Here is a 17776-nt window from a genome sequence, read left to right as displayed (position 1 = left end):
TTTAAAAGGATTTCCAGCAGAATGACAGAAGATTAAAACTAGCCTAGAGAAGTCAAATAGATTTCACGCAAAATGTCGAAAAAGCGGCAAAATGGGTAAAGCGAAAAAAAGTTCCACGAAGTAAAATAAAAAAAATAGGAGCGCTATAATAGCCGGCTGAGAAGATGAGGGCGGCTATTAATAAAATTGATTTATAATAAACTTCTCCAATACTCCTCTTCGAGTCGTAAAAAAGACAGCGCCCCAATATAATTATATTCATTGAGTTGTAAAAACCAAGAGAATGCCAAAAAGAGCTCGCTATCGCACCTATTAATCACAGAAACATTCAACTAATTGTATCAATAAAGTAATGGGAACGCGGGAAAGTTATATGCGAAAAAGATACGAAGCGTGACCAAAAATAACACACAGTCACATCCATTTCACTCGGATGCTGATAGTATCTGAAAAAAAAAGCGACTGACTGGTTTGTATGTGCCCGGAGAAGCTCATGTGAGACAAACTGTGCGACACCATTCTCGGGGTTGAAATCTGCCGTGGGTCGCTGGAAACAACTTGAACTATTCGTCTTAAACTTTACAGTGAAGTGTTCCTTTTTGCCTCGAGATGTGTTTTGATCATAGAGCGTCACAATGCATAATCCTTGAAATGGGTACGGTAGCATCGGATCAGTCTCGGTGCGACACATCTGCACAAATACGCTGATATGTGTGCTTTTCCCTTTACCAGCCCCATTAGCAAACATACGCAGCCTGAACTCGAACCCTTCAGGAGTCTGGAAGCGCTTCGAGTAGCGGCTCGTTTGTTGAACATCTCTGACAAGTTCTCCAAAACGCCCCAGACGCCAAACAAGTGTACCATCGCCTCTCATGTCATGCTGCGCTGCTTCGTACTCACGAAATGTCTCTACAAAACAGAATTTCAGCTTTTTGTTCCAACCCGCCACATGTATTTGGATAATAGTAACTTAAAGAGGGCCTGGTTTTTTAAAGTCAATTTTGGCCGATTAATATCTTTTGCCGAGACATACCAAAGTCGTTCCATCAAAAATACCTTGATAAACTGAATCGATCCCTGAAATCACACTTCATTTCCTGCTTCAAAACTTACTCTAAACATACCCGGTAGATTGCCGGAAAATAGCCGCCGTTGATTCCCATAACTCTATTGGGATTGAAAGAAAAGAAAATATCAACAAAAATTGATTTTTGTATAAAAACATTTTTATGTGCGATTTATTTTGATGTCATTTCGTAATTGAACACATTCCAGTGTCTGTGAGAGGCTATAGGGTCTAGTATCAATACCAATAAGCATTATAGATAGTAACTAAAACTTTGAGAACAAATTTCAAGTACCGGGCATCTAGAAATGGGCTTTAATGGGTTTATCCCGTTTCTATTTCTGACTTTGATTTTTTTATACTGACTCTCTTCATTTTGAATTGCTTTGCTGAGCAGCTGCTGTTTAAAAGGATTTCCAGCAGAATGACAGAAGATTAAAACTAGCCTAGAGAAGTCAAATAGATTTCACGCAAAATGTCAAAAAAGCGGCAAAATGGGTAAAGCGAAAAAAAGTTCCACGAAGTAAAATAAAAAAAAATAGGAGCGCTATAATAGCCGGCTGAGAAGATGGGGGCGGCTATTAATAAAATTGATTAATAATAAACTTCTCCAATACTCCTCTTCGAGTCGTAAAAAAGACAGCGCCCCAATATAATTAAATTCATTGAGTTGTAAAAACCAAGAGAATGCCAAAAAGAGCTCGCTATCGCACCTATTAATCACAGAAACATTCAACTAATTGTATCAATAAGTTAATGGGAACGCGGGAAAGTTATATGCGAAAAAGATACGAAGCGTGACCAAAAATAACACACAGTCACATCCATTTCCCTCGGATGCTGATAGTATCTAAAAAAAAAGCGACTGACTGGTTTGTATGTGCCCGGAGAAGCTCATGTGAGACAAACTGTGCGACACCATTCTCGGGGTTGAAATCTGCCGTGGGTCGCTGGAAACAACTTGAACTATTCGTCTTAAACTTTACAGTGAAGTGTTCCTTTTTGCCTCGAGATGTGTTTTGATCATAGAGCGTCACAATGCATAATCCTTGAAATGGGTACGGTAGCATCGGATCAGTTTCGGTGCGACACATCTGCACAAATACGCTGATATGTGTGCTTTTCCCTTTACCAGCCCCATTAGCAAACATACGCAGCCTGAACTCGAACCCTTCAGGAGTCTGGAAGCGCTTCGAGTAGCGGCTCGTTTGTTGAACATCTCTGACAAGTTCTCCAAAACGCCCCAGACGCCAAACAAGTGTACCATCGCCTCTCATGTCATGCTGCGCTGCTTCGTACTCACGAATTGTCTCTACAAAACAGAATTTCAGCTTTTTGTTCCAACCCGCCACATGTATTTGGATAATAGTAACTTAAAGTGGGCCTGGTTTTTTCAGTCAATTTCGGCCGATTAATATCTTTTGCCGAGACATACCAAAGTCGTTCCATCAAAAATACCTTGATAAACTGAATCGATCCCTGAAACCTGGTCGCAAATAATTTCAAGTCTATTAATACGCTTCATTTACTCGAAACTTGCAATCTATACATGAAATTACTATAAAATTCCAATGAGAATTTGCTAAAACAACAGATTGTGCCCTTCTCTGTGACTGAATTTTCATAAAATTATCAAACGCTGCACCTGCTTCGATCGTTAAAGCAAGGATTGGTTCAACCGATATTAAATATTTTTGGGACAATTTAAAAAATCCACTTTCAAGACACCAAAACATTGAACTTATATTTAAATTTAAAAACAACTTCGATAAGGCTGACAAGCACCATCCATTTCAGCACTCTAATAGAAACTGTTAGTTTCAAAGCAATTATCTTCAACAAGACGCTCAAAACTTTTCACTTTTGGTTCTTTTTACACGGAAGCTTGGGTTCAAAAAATACGGATACTTTACAAATATCCGCTGATTAAGTTAGAACCAATATTTGTACAGCTATTTGATCGCCTAAAAGGCACAACCAAGTTGAAGTTCACTTTTACTCAATTTTTCTTTTTTAGCGGCCACAGTTATCAATCCACTAATTTTGTTGACTTAGTGAAAGAAAAGGACAGATTTCAAGGGAACCTGAGAACTGAAGATGTCTATTTTTTTTGTTTTCTACTCTGGCCTTCCAAATATCCAGTACATGTTCTACTTAAGCGCTTTGACCAGCATGAGTCGTATTAAAAAAATTACCATTTTCCCATCAAAAAACTATATTCGCCGGAGGTTTAAAAATTATAGTTTTAATTAGGTCAAACCTTTCTTCTTGATTTCTACGCAATTTTTTGCGTTATTCTTATAGTCTGATAAGTTTTCATCATCGCCTGTAAGTTTTCTGCCATTAATCAACTTTACAATTCAAGATATACAACTAATTGTTGACTTTACACTGAAAAATGAGGCTTGAACTTACCTTCCGCTAAATTGAGGTTAAAGGCACGCAGCAGGTCAGTTTACAAGCTATCATCATATTTTATCTGTCAGAAACTTTTGTTCCTGGTGTCCCAGAGGACAAATTCTTTGTTCGACCGTTACCCATGTGCGCAATAAAAACAATTGATTTTCAATCATCAAGTTTCTCTGATCGAACTTTTCTTGAACTTTCAGGTATTCTGACTAATGATCAGACTTTCAATGGACGGATCTTCGATAAACAGGATTTTAACTTTCGAATTTTATTTGACGGTTTGGGGCATTAAGTGCGAAAAAACATCTCATTTGCTTATTATATTATGAACATTAAGTCTTGACGCCCTGATATTTTCGGTTAACTCCCATTACTTTCGTAGCTTTAAGCCTTTTTAGATAACTGTGTTTAAAAATAACTAGGCCGAACCCTTAAGCCTACAATACAGACACTATTTTTAAATGATGCACGGCTTTCTGGATTTTGTGCGCTTCTTCAAAGGATTTTGAGGTCGTGGTTAAGTGAACGATCACCCATATAGACAGCTTCACTGAGGCGGCTGCCTAAAACAGCAATGAAACACGCTGCACCTCTTTAACCTCTACAGGAATCCGCTCCCCTAAATTTTCGAGAATCAAACATCATCCACAGCCGGCCGCTTGAAATCATGTTTGGCTATACAATAATCCAAAAAAGCAGTAATCGCTTACATATATTAACTAAAGCACCAACGAGTTCTACTATTAGTCAGAAGTTAATTATACTATTAATCAGTAGTAAATAAAATGAGTCAAAATATATTGCAACAGTTCGAAAACCACCTACATTTATAACCAGCCTTAGTCATCTCAGAAGTAGTCTAGTCGAAAGTCTAATGTATGTAAACTTCTTCATGAGTTATTGAGAAGTTAATACTGAAGAATCATTACAGAATGATGCACTAAATTGATTATTTTTACTTGAAACACTTTTGTTAACCAGTTTTCTCAGTAGATCAAGAGTGTTCAAATTACTAACCCGTCAATAAATTGTCGATATACTTCTTATTCGCAACAGCGTCTTTCCTGTCATCTTCGACTTTTTGCTGTAAACTCAGTATTTCATCAGCAAAAAAACCTGGACTCTTTCCAATTATAGCCGACAGTTTTACTGAGCTAGAGCAAACAATGCCACAGTATAAGTAACAGAAAAGGCCTTCTGTTGTTTTTACGGTTTTAGAAACATTACAGAACCCAGGGTACAATTTCATTGATCACTAAAGCTTCGAGGCACAGAGCTTAGTTTGAAAGCTTGAATTTAGACTTAAAGAAGTAAACTTAAATTTTTTGCACTGAACTTAGTGTCCTAAACAAGCAATCAACTAGATAAATTAATTTCGAGCTAATTAGGAAGCCAATAGGACCTATCACTAGTGAGCTTTGATTTGAAATGTTTTGTTATTTAATTAATATAAAAAGATCGCATTTTTTTTATAAAAAACCGACTGATGACAATCCGAATAATTTTTGAATTGTAACGGTCCAAGATTGGTACAGAACTAGTCCTGTAAATGTTGATTGTCCATTAGGAATATTTAATTTTTGGAATGTCATTGATTTAGATATTTTGTTTGTTAAAAAATAAAAAGTAAATGCTGCGTTTTTGATAATCAACGAATAAAGTTAGCAAAAAACGGCAAAGTTTTATTTACAGAGGACTCTCAACGGAAGTTGAAGTAGAATTAGCCCCCCTTTTCAGTCTACAAAGATTGTGTTAGCGGTGTTTGGGTGTGCACTTCCTGCAAATTTAATCAGAGTGGACTAAAGAAACTTATTTCGTGCTGTTTTTGATGAAAAACTCTGAATTTTTTAAAATTTTTAGCCGGAATTTGTGGCAAAAAAAAATTCAATGAAAATAGCCGACAATGTATTTTGTCTCTAAACGTAAAATCAACAACATTTTCATGAAAAATTTTATTAAATTTTATCAAAATTGGCGAAATTTTAGTCAAAAATTCCGAAAAAAGATGAATGAAATCAACGGAATTCACTATATTTTCTCGAAAGTTTAAACCTCGATATCTCCCTGTCAAAAACGAAAATAAAAAAAAACTTTTTAATTCCATATTCTACGCTGGACAAGCTTTCTAATGATACCAGTCTCAACTCTCTACGATGAATATATCGATCGGCCAAAATTGACTGAACAAAAAAAACCCAGTTGAGTATATAGTTCCTCCCCCCTCAAGAGGGGTCGGAAAAATTAGGACACTAAGGTTAGGGCAAAAAAATTAGACTTATGTGTAGGGCAAAAAATAAGACTTAGAAATCTAACTTTTGAAACTTAAATCAAACGGTTACAAATAACCGGCTGCTTGGCTATCGGAGACGTTTGGTTTATTTCAACTCGTGTTTGTTTTTTAGAAAATTTTCTTGCACTAGTTTGCAAGCTTGAACTCTTAACTTTAATTTCAAATGAAATTCAGCATTTTCGTACCCTTTGGTTGTTTAAATACGTTAGAACAAAACCTTATTACCCCTCTGGCCTCGTACCCAGCACTCGGGCGCAAGCGCTCTAGTTTCAGGGTACTAAGTCCCTTGGGTGATTAAGATTTTGTTCTAACATATACTTACGCTTGATTACCAGCAAAACCATTTCAATTGTTCAAACAATTCAAGCAAGGGGATTGGCATCGGCTGTGCTTCGCACATGAGGTGATCCAAACAACCAAAATAGCCATTTTTAATAACCGACATTAGCTAGTCATATAGCCAAATTTAGGCACTGTCCTTTTTACGACTCGATAAGAAATTATGGTCTCTGATTTCTTTTAATTTGAGAAGTGTCAGTACAGCAGTATATTAAAGCCACATTGTCAAAACAAGTGTTTTGGTCACCACGCTGAAAAAAGTCAAACATAGACAAATACTTGGGTATTTATTCACGCATTATTCCGAGAGCGTCGATTAGAATGTTTGTTCACGTGCGCCACTTTGAAAACAGATTCTTAGATTTGACCACAAGCTTTTGACTCAAATGCCTCTTTTCGTTGTTTGCACTTCTTTGTAAAAAGAACACTTGAGTGGTCGAGTAGTTAACTGTGGTTTTAGCAAAGTTTTTCTTATGACTCTGGAATCTACCATTATAACTCGCTTTGGCTTTCATTCATGTTTTTTATTTGCACAAGTCAGGCTCCTCACAATTGACTTAAGACTGACGTTACTCAATGTTTCAATTGAAAATACTTAAATTACGGCCAAAACTGTTAATCGCGTGTGCGGCCAAAATATCAACATCAAAATAAACGGGTTTAACTGATGAAGACGGGTCAAGACGTCCTTATCCATGGGTTATCGGAGCTCATTCGAGTGAATGCTATTTACTACAGGAACAAGGCCTAATTGACTTTTAGCTATTTTCCATCAATTTGGAAACTTTTAATTTAAAGTTGAAGGGAACTTCTGATGGTCTCTGATGATCTTCACAATATATTGGACAGAATCAATTCCTTTGTCTTTCAATAATTATGTTTACATTAATATCTATGAACCCATAGCTGGGCTTTTATTGATCTCGTGGTATTGCTGGCTTTTTTCGCTTAAAAACGGTAAACACTGGTAACACGCATAAATCTCTCGGGATGCAAATTCGTAACAATTGCCCTAAGCTAGTTTGTGTTGAAAACAATAAAAAAACAAACCGACTGAAGTCGGATGAATTCCTCTCGAACGACAGAAAACTTAATTTAGAGGGGTTGTAGCTTAGAAATGTCTCATGGGCTCAAAAACAACACAGGGGTGCAAATCACGGACCGTTTGGCAGTCTGATATCTTAACCACTCAGCTAATATGTCATTTTTACTTTCGCTCAAAATCGCATTTACATAAGCAACAAATTTTATTTCAGAACGAGAGAAACTTAGATCACTCAAAAATGAAGAACTAAAGCGTGAAAAGGTCACAAGAGAAAGTTCAAGGACAAAAGCGCAAAAACGGTCAAGCCCAAATTTGCATTTAAAGGTCACACATTTTTACAATAAGTGCTTCAAACTTTCTTCAAGAACACTTAAACGAACTATTTGGAAAGTTCATAATTCTCCTTTTTTGTGTTCCCAGGGTGGAAATCTTTTTGGCTCGTAAAAAGGCTTTTACTTTTGTCATTAAATCAATACATCAATACGTCTCAGAGGATATCAATACAAAAATATGCAAAAATTGTTAAGAAAACACATTTTAGAAATTTTGGTATCGTTTAATTTTATTCCATCTTAACGAATCGGAGTTCTGGTAAAAGGAACGAAGTTCTGGTAAACTTGCGAATTCGCTATATTGTATTTCTATGTTGAAAGCTATTCACACTTCAGATTTCAAAAAAAACACAAGAACAAGTTGAAAAAAAAACAATTTTTGTCTGATTTCAAAACATACAAGTTACAATTGGCTTAGATGCCAAAAAGTTCTACGGTTATCACAGGTTAATTTAAAATCTAATGTATTTAGTTTTCTTTTTTCTGCCCTACTGATTTTTTGCCATTAAAGTCTGAACAAAGGTCTCTATTCTCTTTCAGTTCGTATTCATTCTGCAATGTTTCTTAACGTTGTCACTTACCTCGTACTTTTGTCATTAATATAATACAATAATACAAATTCACATAGATTTCAACAAAAAATTCTCGGATGTATTTGCATCAAGCTTTGCCTCAAATCGCATGTCTTATCTCATTCAGAACATAATTTTTACCTAACTTGATAAATTATAATGAGAAGATGGGTTTCCATTCTATATCCGGAGTCACGCAAACTATATCTCCGTTTAGCTTGGGTTCTATTTCGCAAATTTGCTGCTTCTGTGCTGCTGCTCGATTAAAAGGCAGACATACTTTCAAAATCTTATTTTATTAGCGTTATTTCTTAAGTGCCATTTGGACACTATACATTTCTAGGATATTTTTGAAATCCTATTTTGGCAAAAAAAAACGAATTTCTGTTCATTTTCACCAGAAAAATTCGAAAATTACTATGGAAAAGGTCACTATAATCTTTCAAAACTCAGTTTTAGGCATTGCAAAAGCTTTTAAGTATAACCGACAAACGTCGGGCGAAGTGACTCCAAACAACTGGCGATCGGTTGGCTTCGTCAGTAGTTGGTACGGTTTAGGGAGGCTAGCTTTATCTTAATTGAAGGGAGCATGGGTAAAGTACGGAGGGGAGCAGGGGGTGTGGAGGCTTGGTCGAGCGCGCTGGGTGCCGCGTTGAACAATGTGCAGGGGTGGGGTGCGCCATTCACGACAATTTCCGTGATTCACATAACTAGAGTCGAAAGGTTCTAAGAGAACTTTATGACCTCCGGGCGTTACCTGTTTATCCCATATTTCAGAACGAAAAGTCAAAAGGGTCTGACGAAAATCGGTCAACCGAGGCGGAAAATCGCATAAAGACCACAGGACTAATATAACTGCTCCAATTTTGTTTTGAGAGCAACTAAAAAGCACCAGCACCATTTGAAAGAAAGCATAGCCAAGAAATACAACACTTTCAAGACGTTTTTGACATGAACTTTTACTTGCACTTGACATGCACTTTTACGTTTTTGACATGCACTTTGTTATAAACTTAGTTTTGGTTTGGGGGATCTAAGCATCACCCAAAGTTCTGATCCGAGTCATTTATTAATCCGCGTCAATAACATGGTAAAAATGAATAGAGATCATAAATTAAACGTTAGATAATAAAAATTGAAATCCTTTTGGTAGCAAATTTTCATGTGTCTAAACTCAGAATTCAGCTGCAAGAAAATTGAAACTTCCACCCATAAATTCGGTGAAAGCTGTAAATAGCAATTCTTTGTAGCTAGAAAAAGATCAATTAAAAATTTGTCGAAATGCGCGGGCTTTTTTGCAAATTTGTTTTAAGTTACTTGTTGACATTCCTCGTAAAATGGACATTTTTCAGCACACCATAGCAGGGACTCATTTCCATTTGCAGTTAAGAGAAGACTGAATTTTCATATTTTCATTTCAAAATTTAGCAATGAAAATGTAATTCAAAAAAGCAAACCGACTCTTAACAGGCGTTTTTATTTGCATTAGGACAACGGGGGGCCTGCGCAATACCATCAAGAATATCACTAAACGCTAGGACCTAATGATTCTGTTTCAAGGATGTGGCATTACGCCAACTTCATGATCTGTCGCCACTTCTATCTCCTATGACCTACTATTATTCGTTATTAAGATCAAACAGAAATTTTTCAGATCGAGATTAAATTATTTGTCGAATTTGACTTCACACAAAACTAGATGTTGCAGCCTCAGGTGGCTATAAAGATAAGCTCAAAACCTTTTATATTAATTAAAATCATCTTCGGGTCTTAGATAATTTTTTATGGGTTATAAAAACAACCAATTGACGTCGATAGATAACTGGCGGGTGCTTGACATTGAGAGTAGCCAGCTAAAGCGCATGGAAGTTAGCTATATTCAATGGATGAGGGCAAGAAAATGGGGGGGTCTGAGAGCATACTTAGAGACCATCAGAGCAGAGATTACATAATTAAGGCCCTCGTCATGCAACAAAACAAGATTACTAGCTTACCCAACCAATTAAATTTGAAATGTATTGCACAAAACTTGAAACTATTGAATCTTGAAACTTGAATCTATTGAAACTTGATTCTATTGAAACTTGAATCTCCGAAATCTGATGAAACTGGTATAAAATTGGTCAAATTTAACCAAAAATCAAATAAGAAAACAAAAAGTTAATAAAAATCACTGCAAATGATAAAAAACGTTTAACAAGATTTATGAAGGCAGAATAGCTCGAAAAGCATCAGAAATTAAAAACAGCTCGACATTGAGTTTGAAGTCCTAAAAATCCAAAAATCTTTAAAATTCTGAAAAGCTGTTAAACTTTATAATTTATTTTAAAAACACTCTCGTTGCTCTCTATCCGTCGAATATTCTTCACTTGCACCTCTCTTTTGGACGTAGCCTTAGATATATAGTCATCAAACCTTTAGAAGACTGAATTTCAAGCCATGAAGACCAGAGCATCGGTGCGAAAACCATCTGGGGTCTAGCTCTTTCAGGAGTTGAGTCCCGTGACCCTCATGTTTCACCAAAACGATCTTTCGGGACATACAAGAGCATATGTAGTCTGGGCCAGACATGTAGTATAATCACTCGTTAACACAACTCATTAAATTTCACTGAATACAGTGTAGCAATAGTCACAAGCTCCCTCACATCTCAAACATACTAGCCCTGCGTTCGTTGCCTACAAGCAAAGGTTTCAGGTCAAATGCAGCCAATTCTGTCAACAGTGAGTCTAACCACTTCACTACTAAATGGTCAAACTTCATCTACTAGCCTCGATTTCAATTTCGTCACTTTGTTGATTTTCGAATCAGTAACAAAATCTTTCGCTCATTGGAGACATTTACAACAGGTAGAAATCGGCGGTAGAAATGACTACAAGAGCCAGTTTTATATCAACAGGGCCCCACCAACAACTACTTTTAATCCGTTCTTTCAAGGGCGCTATTACGATCTCTGCCTCAACTCTTTCATCTCGGGCTCTTGCCGGCACTGATGAGTATTGGACTGGCAGAAATTCCAAGCAAATCTTAATTTAAGTCCAAGGTGGCTTGCTTAGGGCACACTCCTCAGACTATCCGATTAGCCAACTATCGCCAACTGAGTTGGTAGCAGTTACTCAAGGGCAACGTGTGGAGGTTGCGGACCATGTCTACACCCTGGATTAATAACACTCCTCTGAAGGTGTTCGCCTCAGCAATGTGCTTCCATGTCCCAATCTTCACTTGAAGTTTTTCACTGTTTTGGATCCCCGAACTTCAGTTTTTTCTCGCCCAGCTGTCAAAAAACTTGCGAAAAAAATTCCGAAAACGACTCGAAATAGTCTTCACCGGAAAAACAACTCTTTCGAAAAACTAGCATCCAATTGCAGAACAAATCGAACCAGAGAAAATAGCAGCCTTGAGTCAACAAAAATAGCAAAAAGTAAATCAACCAAAAATTTAGAAAAATTCAATTAAATTTTCATTTCGTACCAAAACAAACAAAAAACTTTAGTTAGAGCAATCGAAAGAGAAACTCTGATACATAATATTAAACAAGCCATGCTTAGCTCACAAACATCTCAAATTACTCAATTTCCTTTGTCAAATTTCATTGTAAAAAAATTGCTTTGTACCAAAAAAAACATTATGCATTTAAATCACATAAGAGAACTGGGCTTCAATTCACTTACCAAGAAAGAAAACAAAACAAAGCGATGGCCTTAAAAATTGCTTAAAAATCTAAATATTCTCTTAGACAAAAACTTAAACGAGGGAATGCACAAGATAACCACTATTTACTCCGCTCTTCAAATATGTTGATCAAAGGAACCTCTTCAAATTTTATTCAACCTCTGAACTTAGGTTTTCTGATGGCTCACTTGTCAAAAAAAACCGACTGCACTCCATCCCGGCAATTTAAAAATGCATGAAAAAAGCTGGGATTTTTTGCCCCCCGCATTCTGAACCCCCCCCCCCCCCGGATTAAAAATTGGGATTCCGTCACCATATTTATATATAAAAGGGGCGTGGGTTCAGTGATTTGCATACTTAGAGTAGTAAGCCGAAACGCTCTAAGAAAACTTAATGCCCTCCGGTCGTTAAAAGGGTCAGACGAAAAACCGGTCAAGCGAAAGATTGCATAAAAAGACCACAGGCCTAAAATAATATAATGGCTACAAACTTCGTTTGAGAGCCATTAACCATAACGCCTCTTAGAGTCACAAGAACAGAAAGCCATAACTCCGCTTCGAGTCGTAAAAAACGCAATATAGCTTTGCTCAGTTTACAGCTTCGCAGCTATAAAAAGACCAACTCGTCCCAAATAATTTAAACGAACTTTGTTTAAGCGCATTATTTTCTGGTATTTTGTTTTTACGGAGCCTGCATATTTTTAAGCAATTTGTTGACCTATTTAGAAATTAGGTATGGAAAAATTGGCTGGAAGGGGATTTCTGGGTGTTTTGGCATTTTACCGGCCTGTTCGGCTGATTAGACGGTATTTCATGTATATTAATACGATTAGTTTCGACTTCGCAATGTAATCCAGCCTATTGACAAAAATAACTCCTTTGAGCTGCTTTAATGGGGTGTAAATCTTAATGGGGCTGTAATAGGAAGGAGTCAAAACCCAAAGCACAATCTGCAATGTTGTGGAAGTCATGAAGCTCTTCCAAAAACTCTTCATTTGTCAATTGATGGACTGGTGACTGCCTCCTGGGGCCTAAACCTGCGGTACCTCTATTTTCTTCCAACTTCCGAACTCGGTCATGCATTTTGCCCAATTTGCCAAGAGCTGAGGTTGCAGTTTCATAAAGCCCATTTAGAACTTGATCTGTTTGATCTTTTTTTCGCTCGACACTACGTAGGAACACATGTGCTAGCTGAGGATTGTTCCTCTCAGTCTCTCCACTGAAACGCGCACTTGCGACATTGGTTGGAAGTTCGTCCACTTCTGCGAAGGATTCAGTCTGTTCATTTGTTGGCGCATACATTAGTGCAAGAACAATTTTATGAACCTATCGATTCGGAAAAATTGTTTGCGACATTGCGATACCACCCTGGAGGTGGTGCACAATCACATCACGAACGTTCTGCAAATAAAGACAACGGTGCTAGGAAAATTGGCCGACAGGGCGTTTAGCCGACAAGGAAAAAATGGGAAATTTAGCCGACAATTTTATCATAATTGGTCATAAAAGTCTCATTGGTCCATAAATCAGTAGTTCGGTTGTGATAGATTTATATCAAGTCCCACGGGCCGCTGAGGCATGGCCATGGGCCGCTGAGGCATGGCCATGGCCCGCGAGGCATGGCCAGATGCGGTTAAATACCTTTGTTACACTAGTTGATAGACCTTCGTTACATTAGTTGATGAAAAAACTGCGGTATATTTATCCGCTTACGAAATAGTTTTTTAAATTGACCAATCACAGCTTCACAATAAGTTTTATTGCTCATTTTACTTAAATTGTCGGCTAAATTTCTCATTTTTTGGTTGTCGGCTAAACGCCCTGTCGGCCAATACGGCGGCCGCCAAAGACAACACACTCAAACAAGACAGCTCGTGGAAGTCTGAACATCCATCCACAGAGACGTAGAATAATTGATTGTCGAGAAACAAATCACTCAATTCATATTCAAAACAATCAATTAAATTGCACCTTTTCAATTAATTGCATTATTTCAAAGCGTTAAACCACTGGATCTTTTCCGTCTGTGCCCTCCCCCAGTACGTTATGCGCCCCCCAGTTATAGAGCACGTGCCATTACATAGTAAATCATTATGTTAAAATATTGCACGTGCGTCTGGGGGGTGCCAATAAAATGCGCCAACTAAGCTGGGGGGGGGGGGGGCACGAACGGAAAAGATCCAAATCATCTAACAACGGCGTCAAGTAAACGGGTCTTAAATCCAAATCATCTAACAACGGCGTTAAGTAAACGGGTCTTAAATGGTTTATTGTCCCATAAGTATTTTTGGATCTATTCTGTCCCCCCCCCCCCGTTGTGTTTTACGCCCCCCAGTTACAAATTATATGTTATATAGCACGTTACTATGTAAGAAAATAGCACGTGCGCCTGGGCGTAAAAAAATGTAAGCCCACTAAGCTGGGGGGCCGAAACAGAATAGATCCGCATTTTTTTAACTCACCGCTGCTGTTACACCCAGATAATATCCAGATAACATGACACCATCATACTTTTCTGTTCAATTACTTTGCAAGAAAATTAGGAGTCCAAATATATCATTTTATGATAATTCAATTGGCATCTTGCCAATCAATGGTATCAAAAGGTAAAATAAGAAATGACCCTCCCAAACACTAGGTGAATATTGGCTGGTCAGGGGTCCTCCCAGCACTACGTCTACATAAAACATTTCATATCTATCAATAAAATTATAATATACACAAACACCAGCTGAGAACATAAAACAAAATGACCGACAGCATTAGACAGCAGAAATTATTGACGAAAGTAGATGAGTCAAACTAACAGCCTCCCTTCTTCAACTACAGCTCCCATCCAAGCACCAACAATTTCGCGCCGCCTAAGCGTCCTTGAACCACGAATGCAGAGGATGGAACTCCTCAGGAGAGCAAAGCTGATTTTTGTCGATGACATGGTATCAGCGTAAATGTCCTCTTTTAGCGGACAGCTTTGCTGCCCGCTGTTTCAACGCTTTTGAAGCTGATGGTCCAGCTCCACTAGTGCATGCGAAGACAAGCGGACAAAAGGTTGCTTTATCAACCTCAGTTATTCTTTGTTCATATTTGTTCTTTTTAATAGACTCATGATACCTGCAGGCTTCGCTACTGCTTTCAGGGCAAACTTTTGCCAACGGATTGAAAATTTTCACATCAAAATAGGTTTTGTTGAACCTCTATTCCCAAAGTCCGGTGGCCTTGATATCTAATCTTGCATCATTATCAGTTGCCGTTGATTTAAGATGAGAGGTTTGTTCTTGCAACGGCTGAAGATGAGGTTCCATCTCGACATCATGAGAAACAACAAGTTCGCAAAGGAATCACGAAGCTCATTGTCTCATGTGCGTGTATCCTCTTCGGACAGTTGAACCATGTGCCACAGTGAATTTTTCGTTGCAATCGCTTAGTGATGGCATCTTCACAGAGTCCCAGCCATATCGAAGCAATGCCATCACGCAACTCGCTTTTCGTTAGGACAATGTGATATTGCTTCAATGGCATAGCGTTTAACCAGTTTGATGCTCCCTTTTCACTAGCTAAGTTAAAAGAGTGAATCTTGTTCTTATTCAATTCGCTCCTATTTCTCGTTTTTTTTATTTGATATCAAGCTCTTTCAACTTTTTGATTTCTTGTAGGATTTTTTGCTTAAGTTCATCTTCGGGCAGAGACAAGGATCAGGGACTTGACTGTTGAACTGATCGTTACAGGCTTCAAAGCGATGTTCTGGTTTAAGGATTTCAGGCCACCTTTATTTATCGGCAACGAAAAGAAAAGATAATAGGTATTTTTGATAGTAGTCGGGATTCTTTAATAGATTAGGTGAAAGTTCATCAGTAGTAATAGGGTGAGCAAGGCTCCCTGGGGGGGTGTAGACCCCATGTATTAAGATAGGGTATAGGAGTTATTTTTGAGAGAGGGTCTACACTAATGTATTGAGATAGGGTATAGGCGGCGTACATGTATTAAGATAGGTTAACGCGGCGCCACGTATTAAGATTAGCGGGCGCCACGTATTAAGATTAGTAATAGCCGCCGCCACGTATTAAGATTAGTTATAGCGGCCGCCACGTGTTAAGATTAGTTTTAGCGGCCGCCACGTATTAAGATTAGGAATATCCTCCGCAATGTATTAAGATTGGGGATGAATCTAGGGGTGTTCCAGGGGGTGAGTAGTAAGGCAGGAGCAGACCAGGGTGATTTTCCGGAGCCACTTGTCACGTGATTTTAGAGGTCATGCAGGGATTAGCAGGGAATTATACATGCAGCGTGCAGGGAATTGTACAGTCAGCGCTTACGACAGGCGCGGAATTATACATGCAGCGCGCAGGGGAATTGTACAGTCAGCGCGTACGTACAGGCGGGGAATTGTACAGGCAGCGCGCATTAACGGATAATTTCCCTCGCAGTAAATTTCAACATTTTTTAGTTTAACCACAGCAATGTATTAAGATGAGGTATAGCCGCCGCAATGTATTAAGATTAGGTATAGCCGCCGCAATGTATTAAGATTAGGTATAGCCGCCGCAATGTATTAAGATTAGGTATAGCCGCCGCAATGTATTAAGATTAGGTATAGCCGCCGCAATGTATTAAGATTAGGTATAGCGGCCGCAATGTATTAAGATTAGGTATAGCCGCCGCAATGTATTAAGATTAGGCATAGCCGCCGCAATGTATTAAGATTAGGTATAGCCGCCGCAATGTATTAAGATTAGGTATAGCCGCCGCAATGTATTAGGGTCAGTTATATCCACTAAAATTGAGAAAATTGGAAATTTTTAAAAGAATGAATTATGAAGGTACAAAAAGACAGACACAGTATTAATCAAGTACATTATAAGTAATTTTAAACACAACAGAGAGCGCTCAAAATACGAAAATTGATTAAATAAATTACAAGTTCAGGGGTACAGTATGAAGTCCATCAGATAACACTTTTCGTTTAGGATAAAAATACGAGAGAGTCCTTTCTTTGTTTGCTCATAGGTAGCGACGCAGTGTTTGATTGTCCGAAATCCTCTATTTGTAGATGTTAAATTGATGATTTCTTCCATCACTCGCCGATATTTTTCCAATGGTCCATCTCCGGTCTCTTCCAATGTTCGTTTGTTCAGTCCTTTGCTGCTGAATTTGTACTTATCCGATTTGGCATCGTAGCAACAATATGTTTTGCTACAGAGACAAATCATTTCAGTACATCTTAATTCTTCCTTGAACAGGCCTGGTTCACGCTTATCGTGCTTTTTATGTTTATCACAACAAGTTCTAGGGAAGAAATTTTGTACAGCATCAGCTTTGAAAGAATCATCACAATCGTGTTCCCTCAGAGTTTCCCAATCTGCTTTTTTAGATGGACGAATGCAATCGTACAAATTATCGTGCGCTAGAGCTAAGTATAAGGAGTCAGTGTCCATTTCTAACTCTTCGAACGTGTCGACATCGCAATATTTAACAAAAAAATTGTAATAAAGCTCCAACATACGTAATTTTGCGCACTGAAGTATAAAAAAGCCGAATATTATCGGTTCACGGTGCTCAATTTTTGATTTTACAAGTTCAACTTCGTATAGTTCTTTTGACACACTGTTAAGTCTCTTAAACAATTTCCCGTTGATAGCATTGTGTGTCTTTTCATCATTCAAGTATTTTGTCTCCGTATGTCTGCTTCTGTCCATGATTTGGTAACCATAGGAACTATTCCCTAACAATTTCATTGTTTCTGCTACAACGCTTGATTCAGGATTTTCATCTCCAACTCTTCTAGCATCAACAACCGATTGGACAAAATTGTTGAAGCATTTTTTGGGTGTCTACTGAACGAAGCGATAAATTTTGATGCATTTTAGCCCAAGACTAAGGTAAAAGTTGAGTAAAGGTGTTATGACTGTTCCATTCACCAACTTGAAGCTTGAAATTAACATGCGTTGCGGTTGCTTGAGTAAATCGTTATCAATTGCATAATCCCTCAAATAATCACCAATATCTGCTCGCCTAACATTAAAATTTTTAAAGATTGGTGGAAAGTTCGAGAACT

The 17776-nt window shown here is 37.9% G+C and overlaps 1 protein-coding gene across 2 annotated transcripts in view; it reads right to left on the bottom strand.

Annotated features, from left to right (window-relative positions):
- Nucleotides 1-744: 744 nt before the first annotated feature.
- Nucleotides 745-17776, bottom strand: part of LOC142334614 (TNF receptor-associated factor 1-like) — a 103134-nt gene continuing 86102 nt past the window's right edge. The window contains exons 1-4 of one of the 2 annotated variants that reach the window (XM_075382788.1): nucleotides 12663-13181; nucleotides 4493-4591; nucleotides 1937-2378; nucleotides 745-909 (exon numbers count right to left, since the gene is read on the bottom strand). In XM_075382788.1, the coding sequence (XP_075238903.1) occupies nucleotides 897-909; nucleotides 1937-2378; nucleotides 4493-4591; nucleotides 12663-13026 (918 nt within the window). In that variant the 5' untranslated portion in view covers nucleotides 13027-13181 and the 3' untranslated portion in view covers nucleotides 745-896. Of the gene's footprint in view, nucleotides 910-1936; nucleotides 2379-4492; nucleotides 4592-12662; nucleotides 13182-17776 lie in introns of those variants that run through there. The other variant, XM_075382787.1, reaches the window with a different exon arrangement.

This window comes from Convolutriloba macropyga, chromosome 2 (genome assembly GCF_964194025.1).
Source record: "Convolutriloba macropyga chromosome 2, txConMacr16.3, whole genome shotgun sequence".
In the NCBI taxonomy this organism is placed as follows: Eukaryota; Metazoa; Xenacoelomorpha; order Acoela; family Convolutidae; genus Convolutriloba; species Convolutriloba macropyga.
The sequence above is the reverse complement of the archived record's forward strand: the minus strand, read 5'-3'. Positions and strand labels throughout refer to the sequence as shown.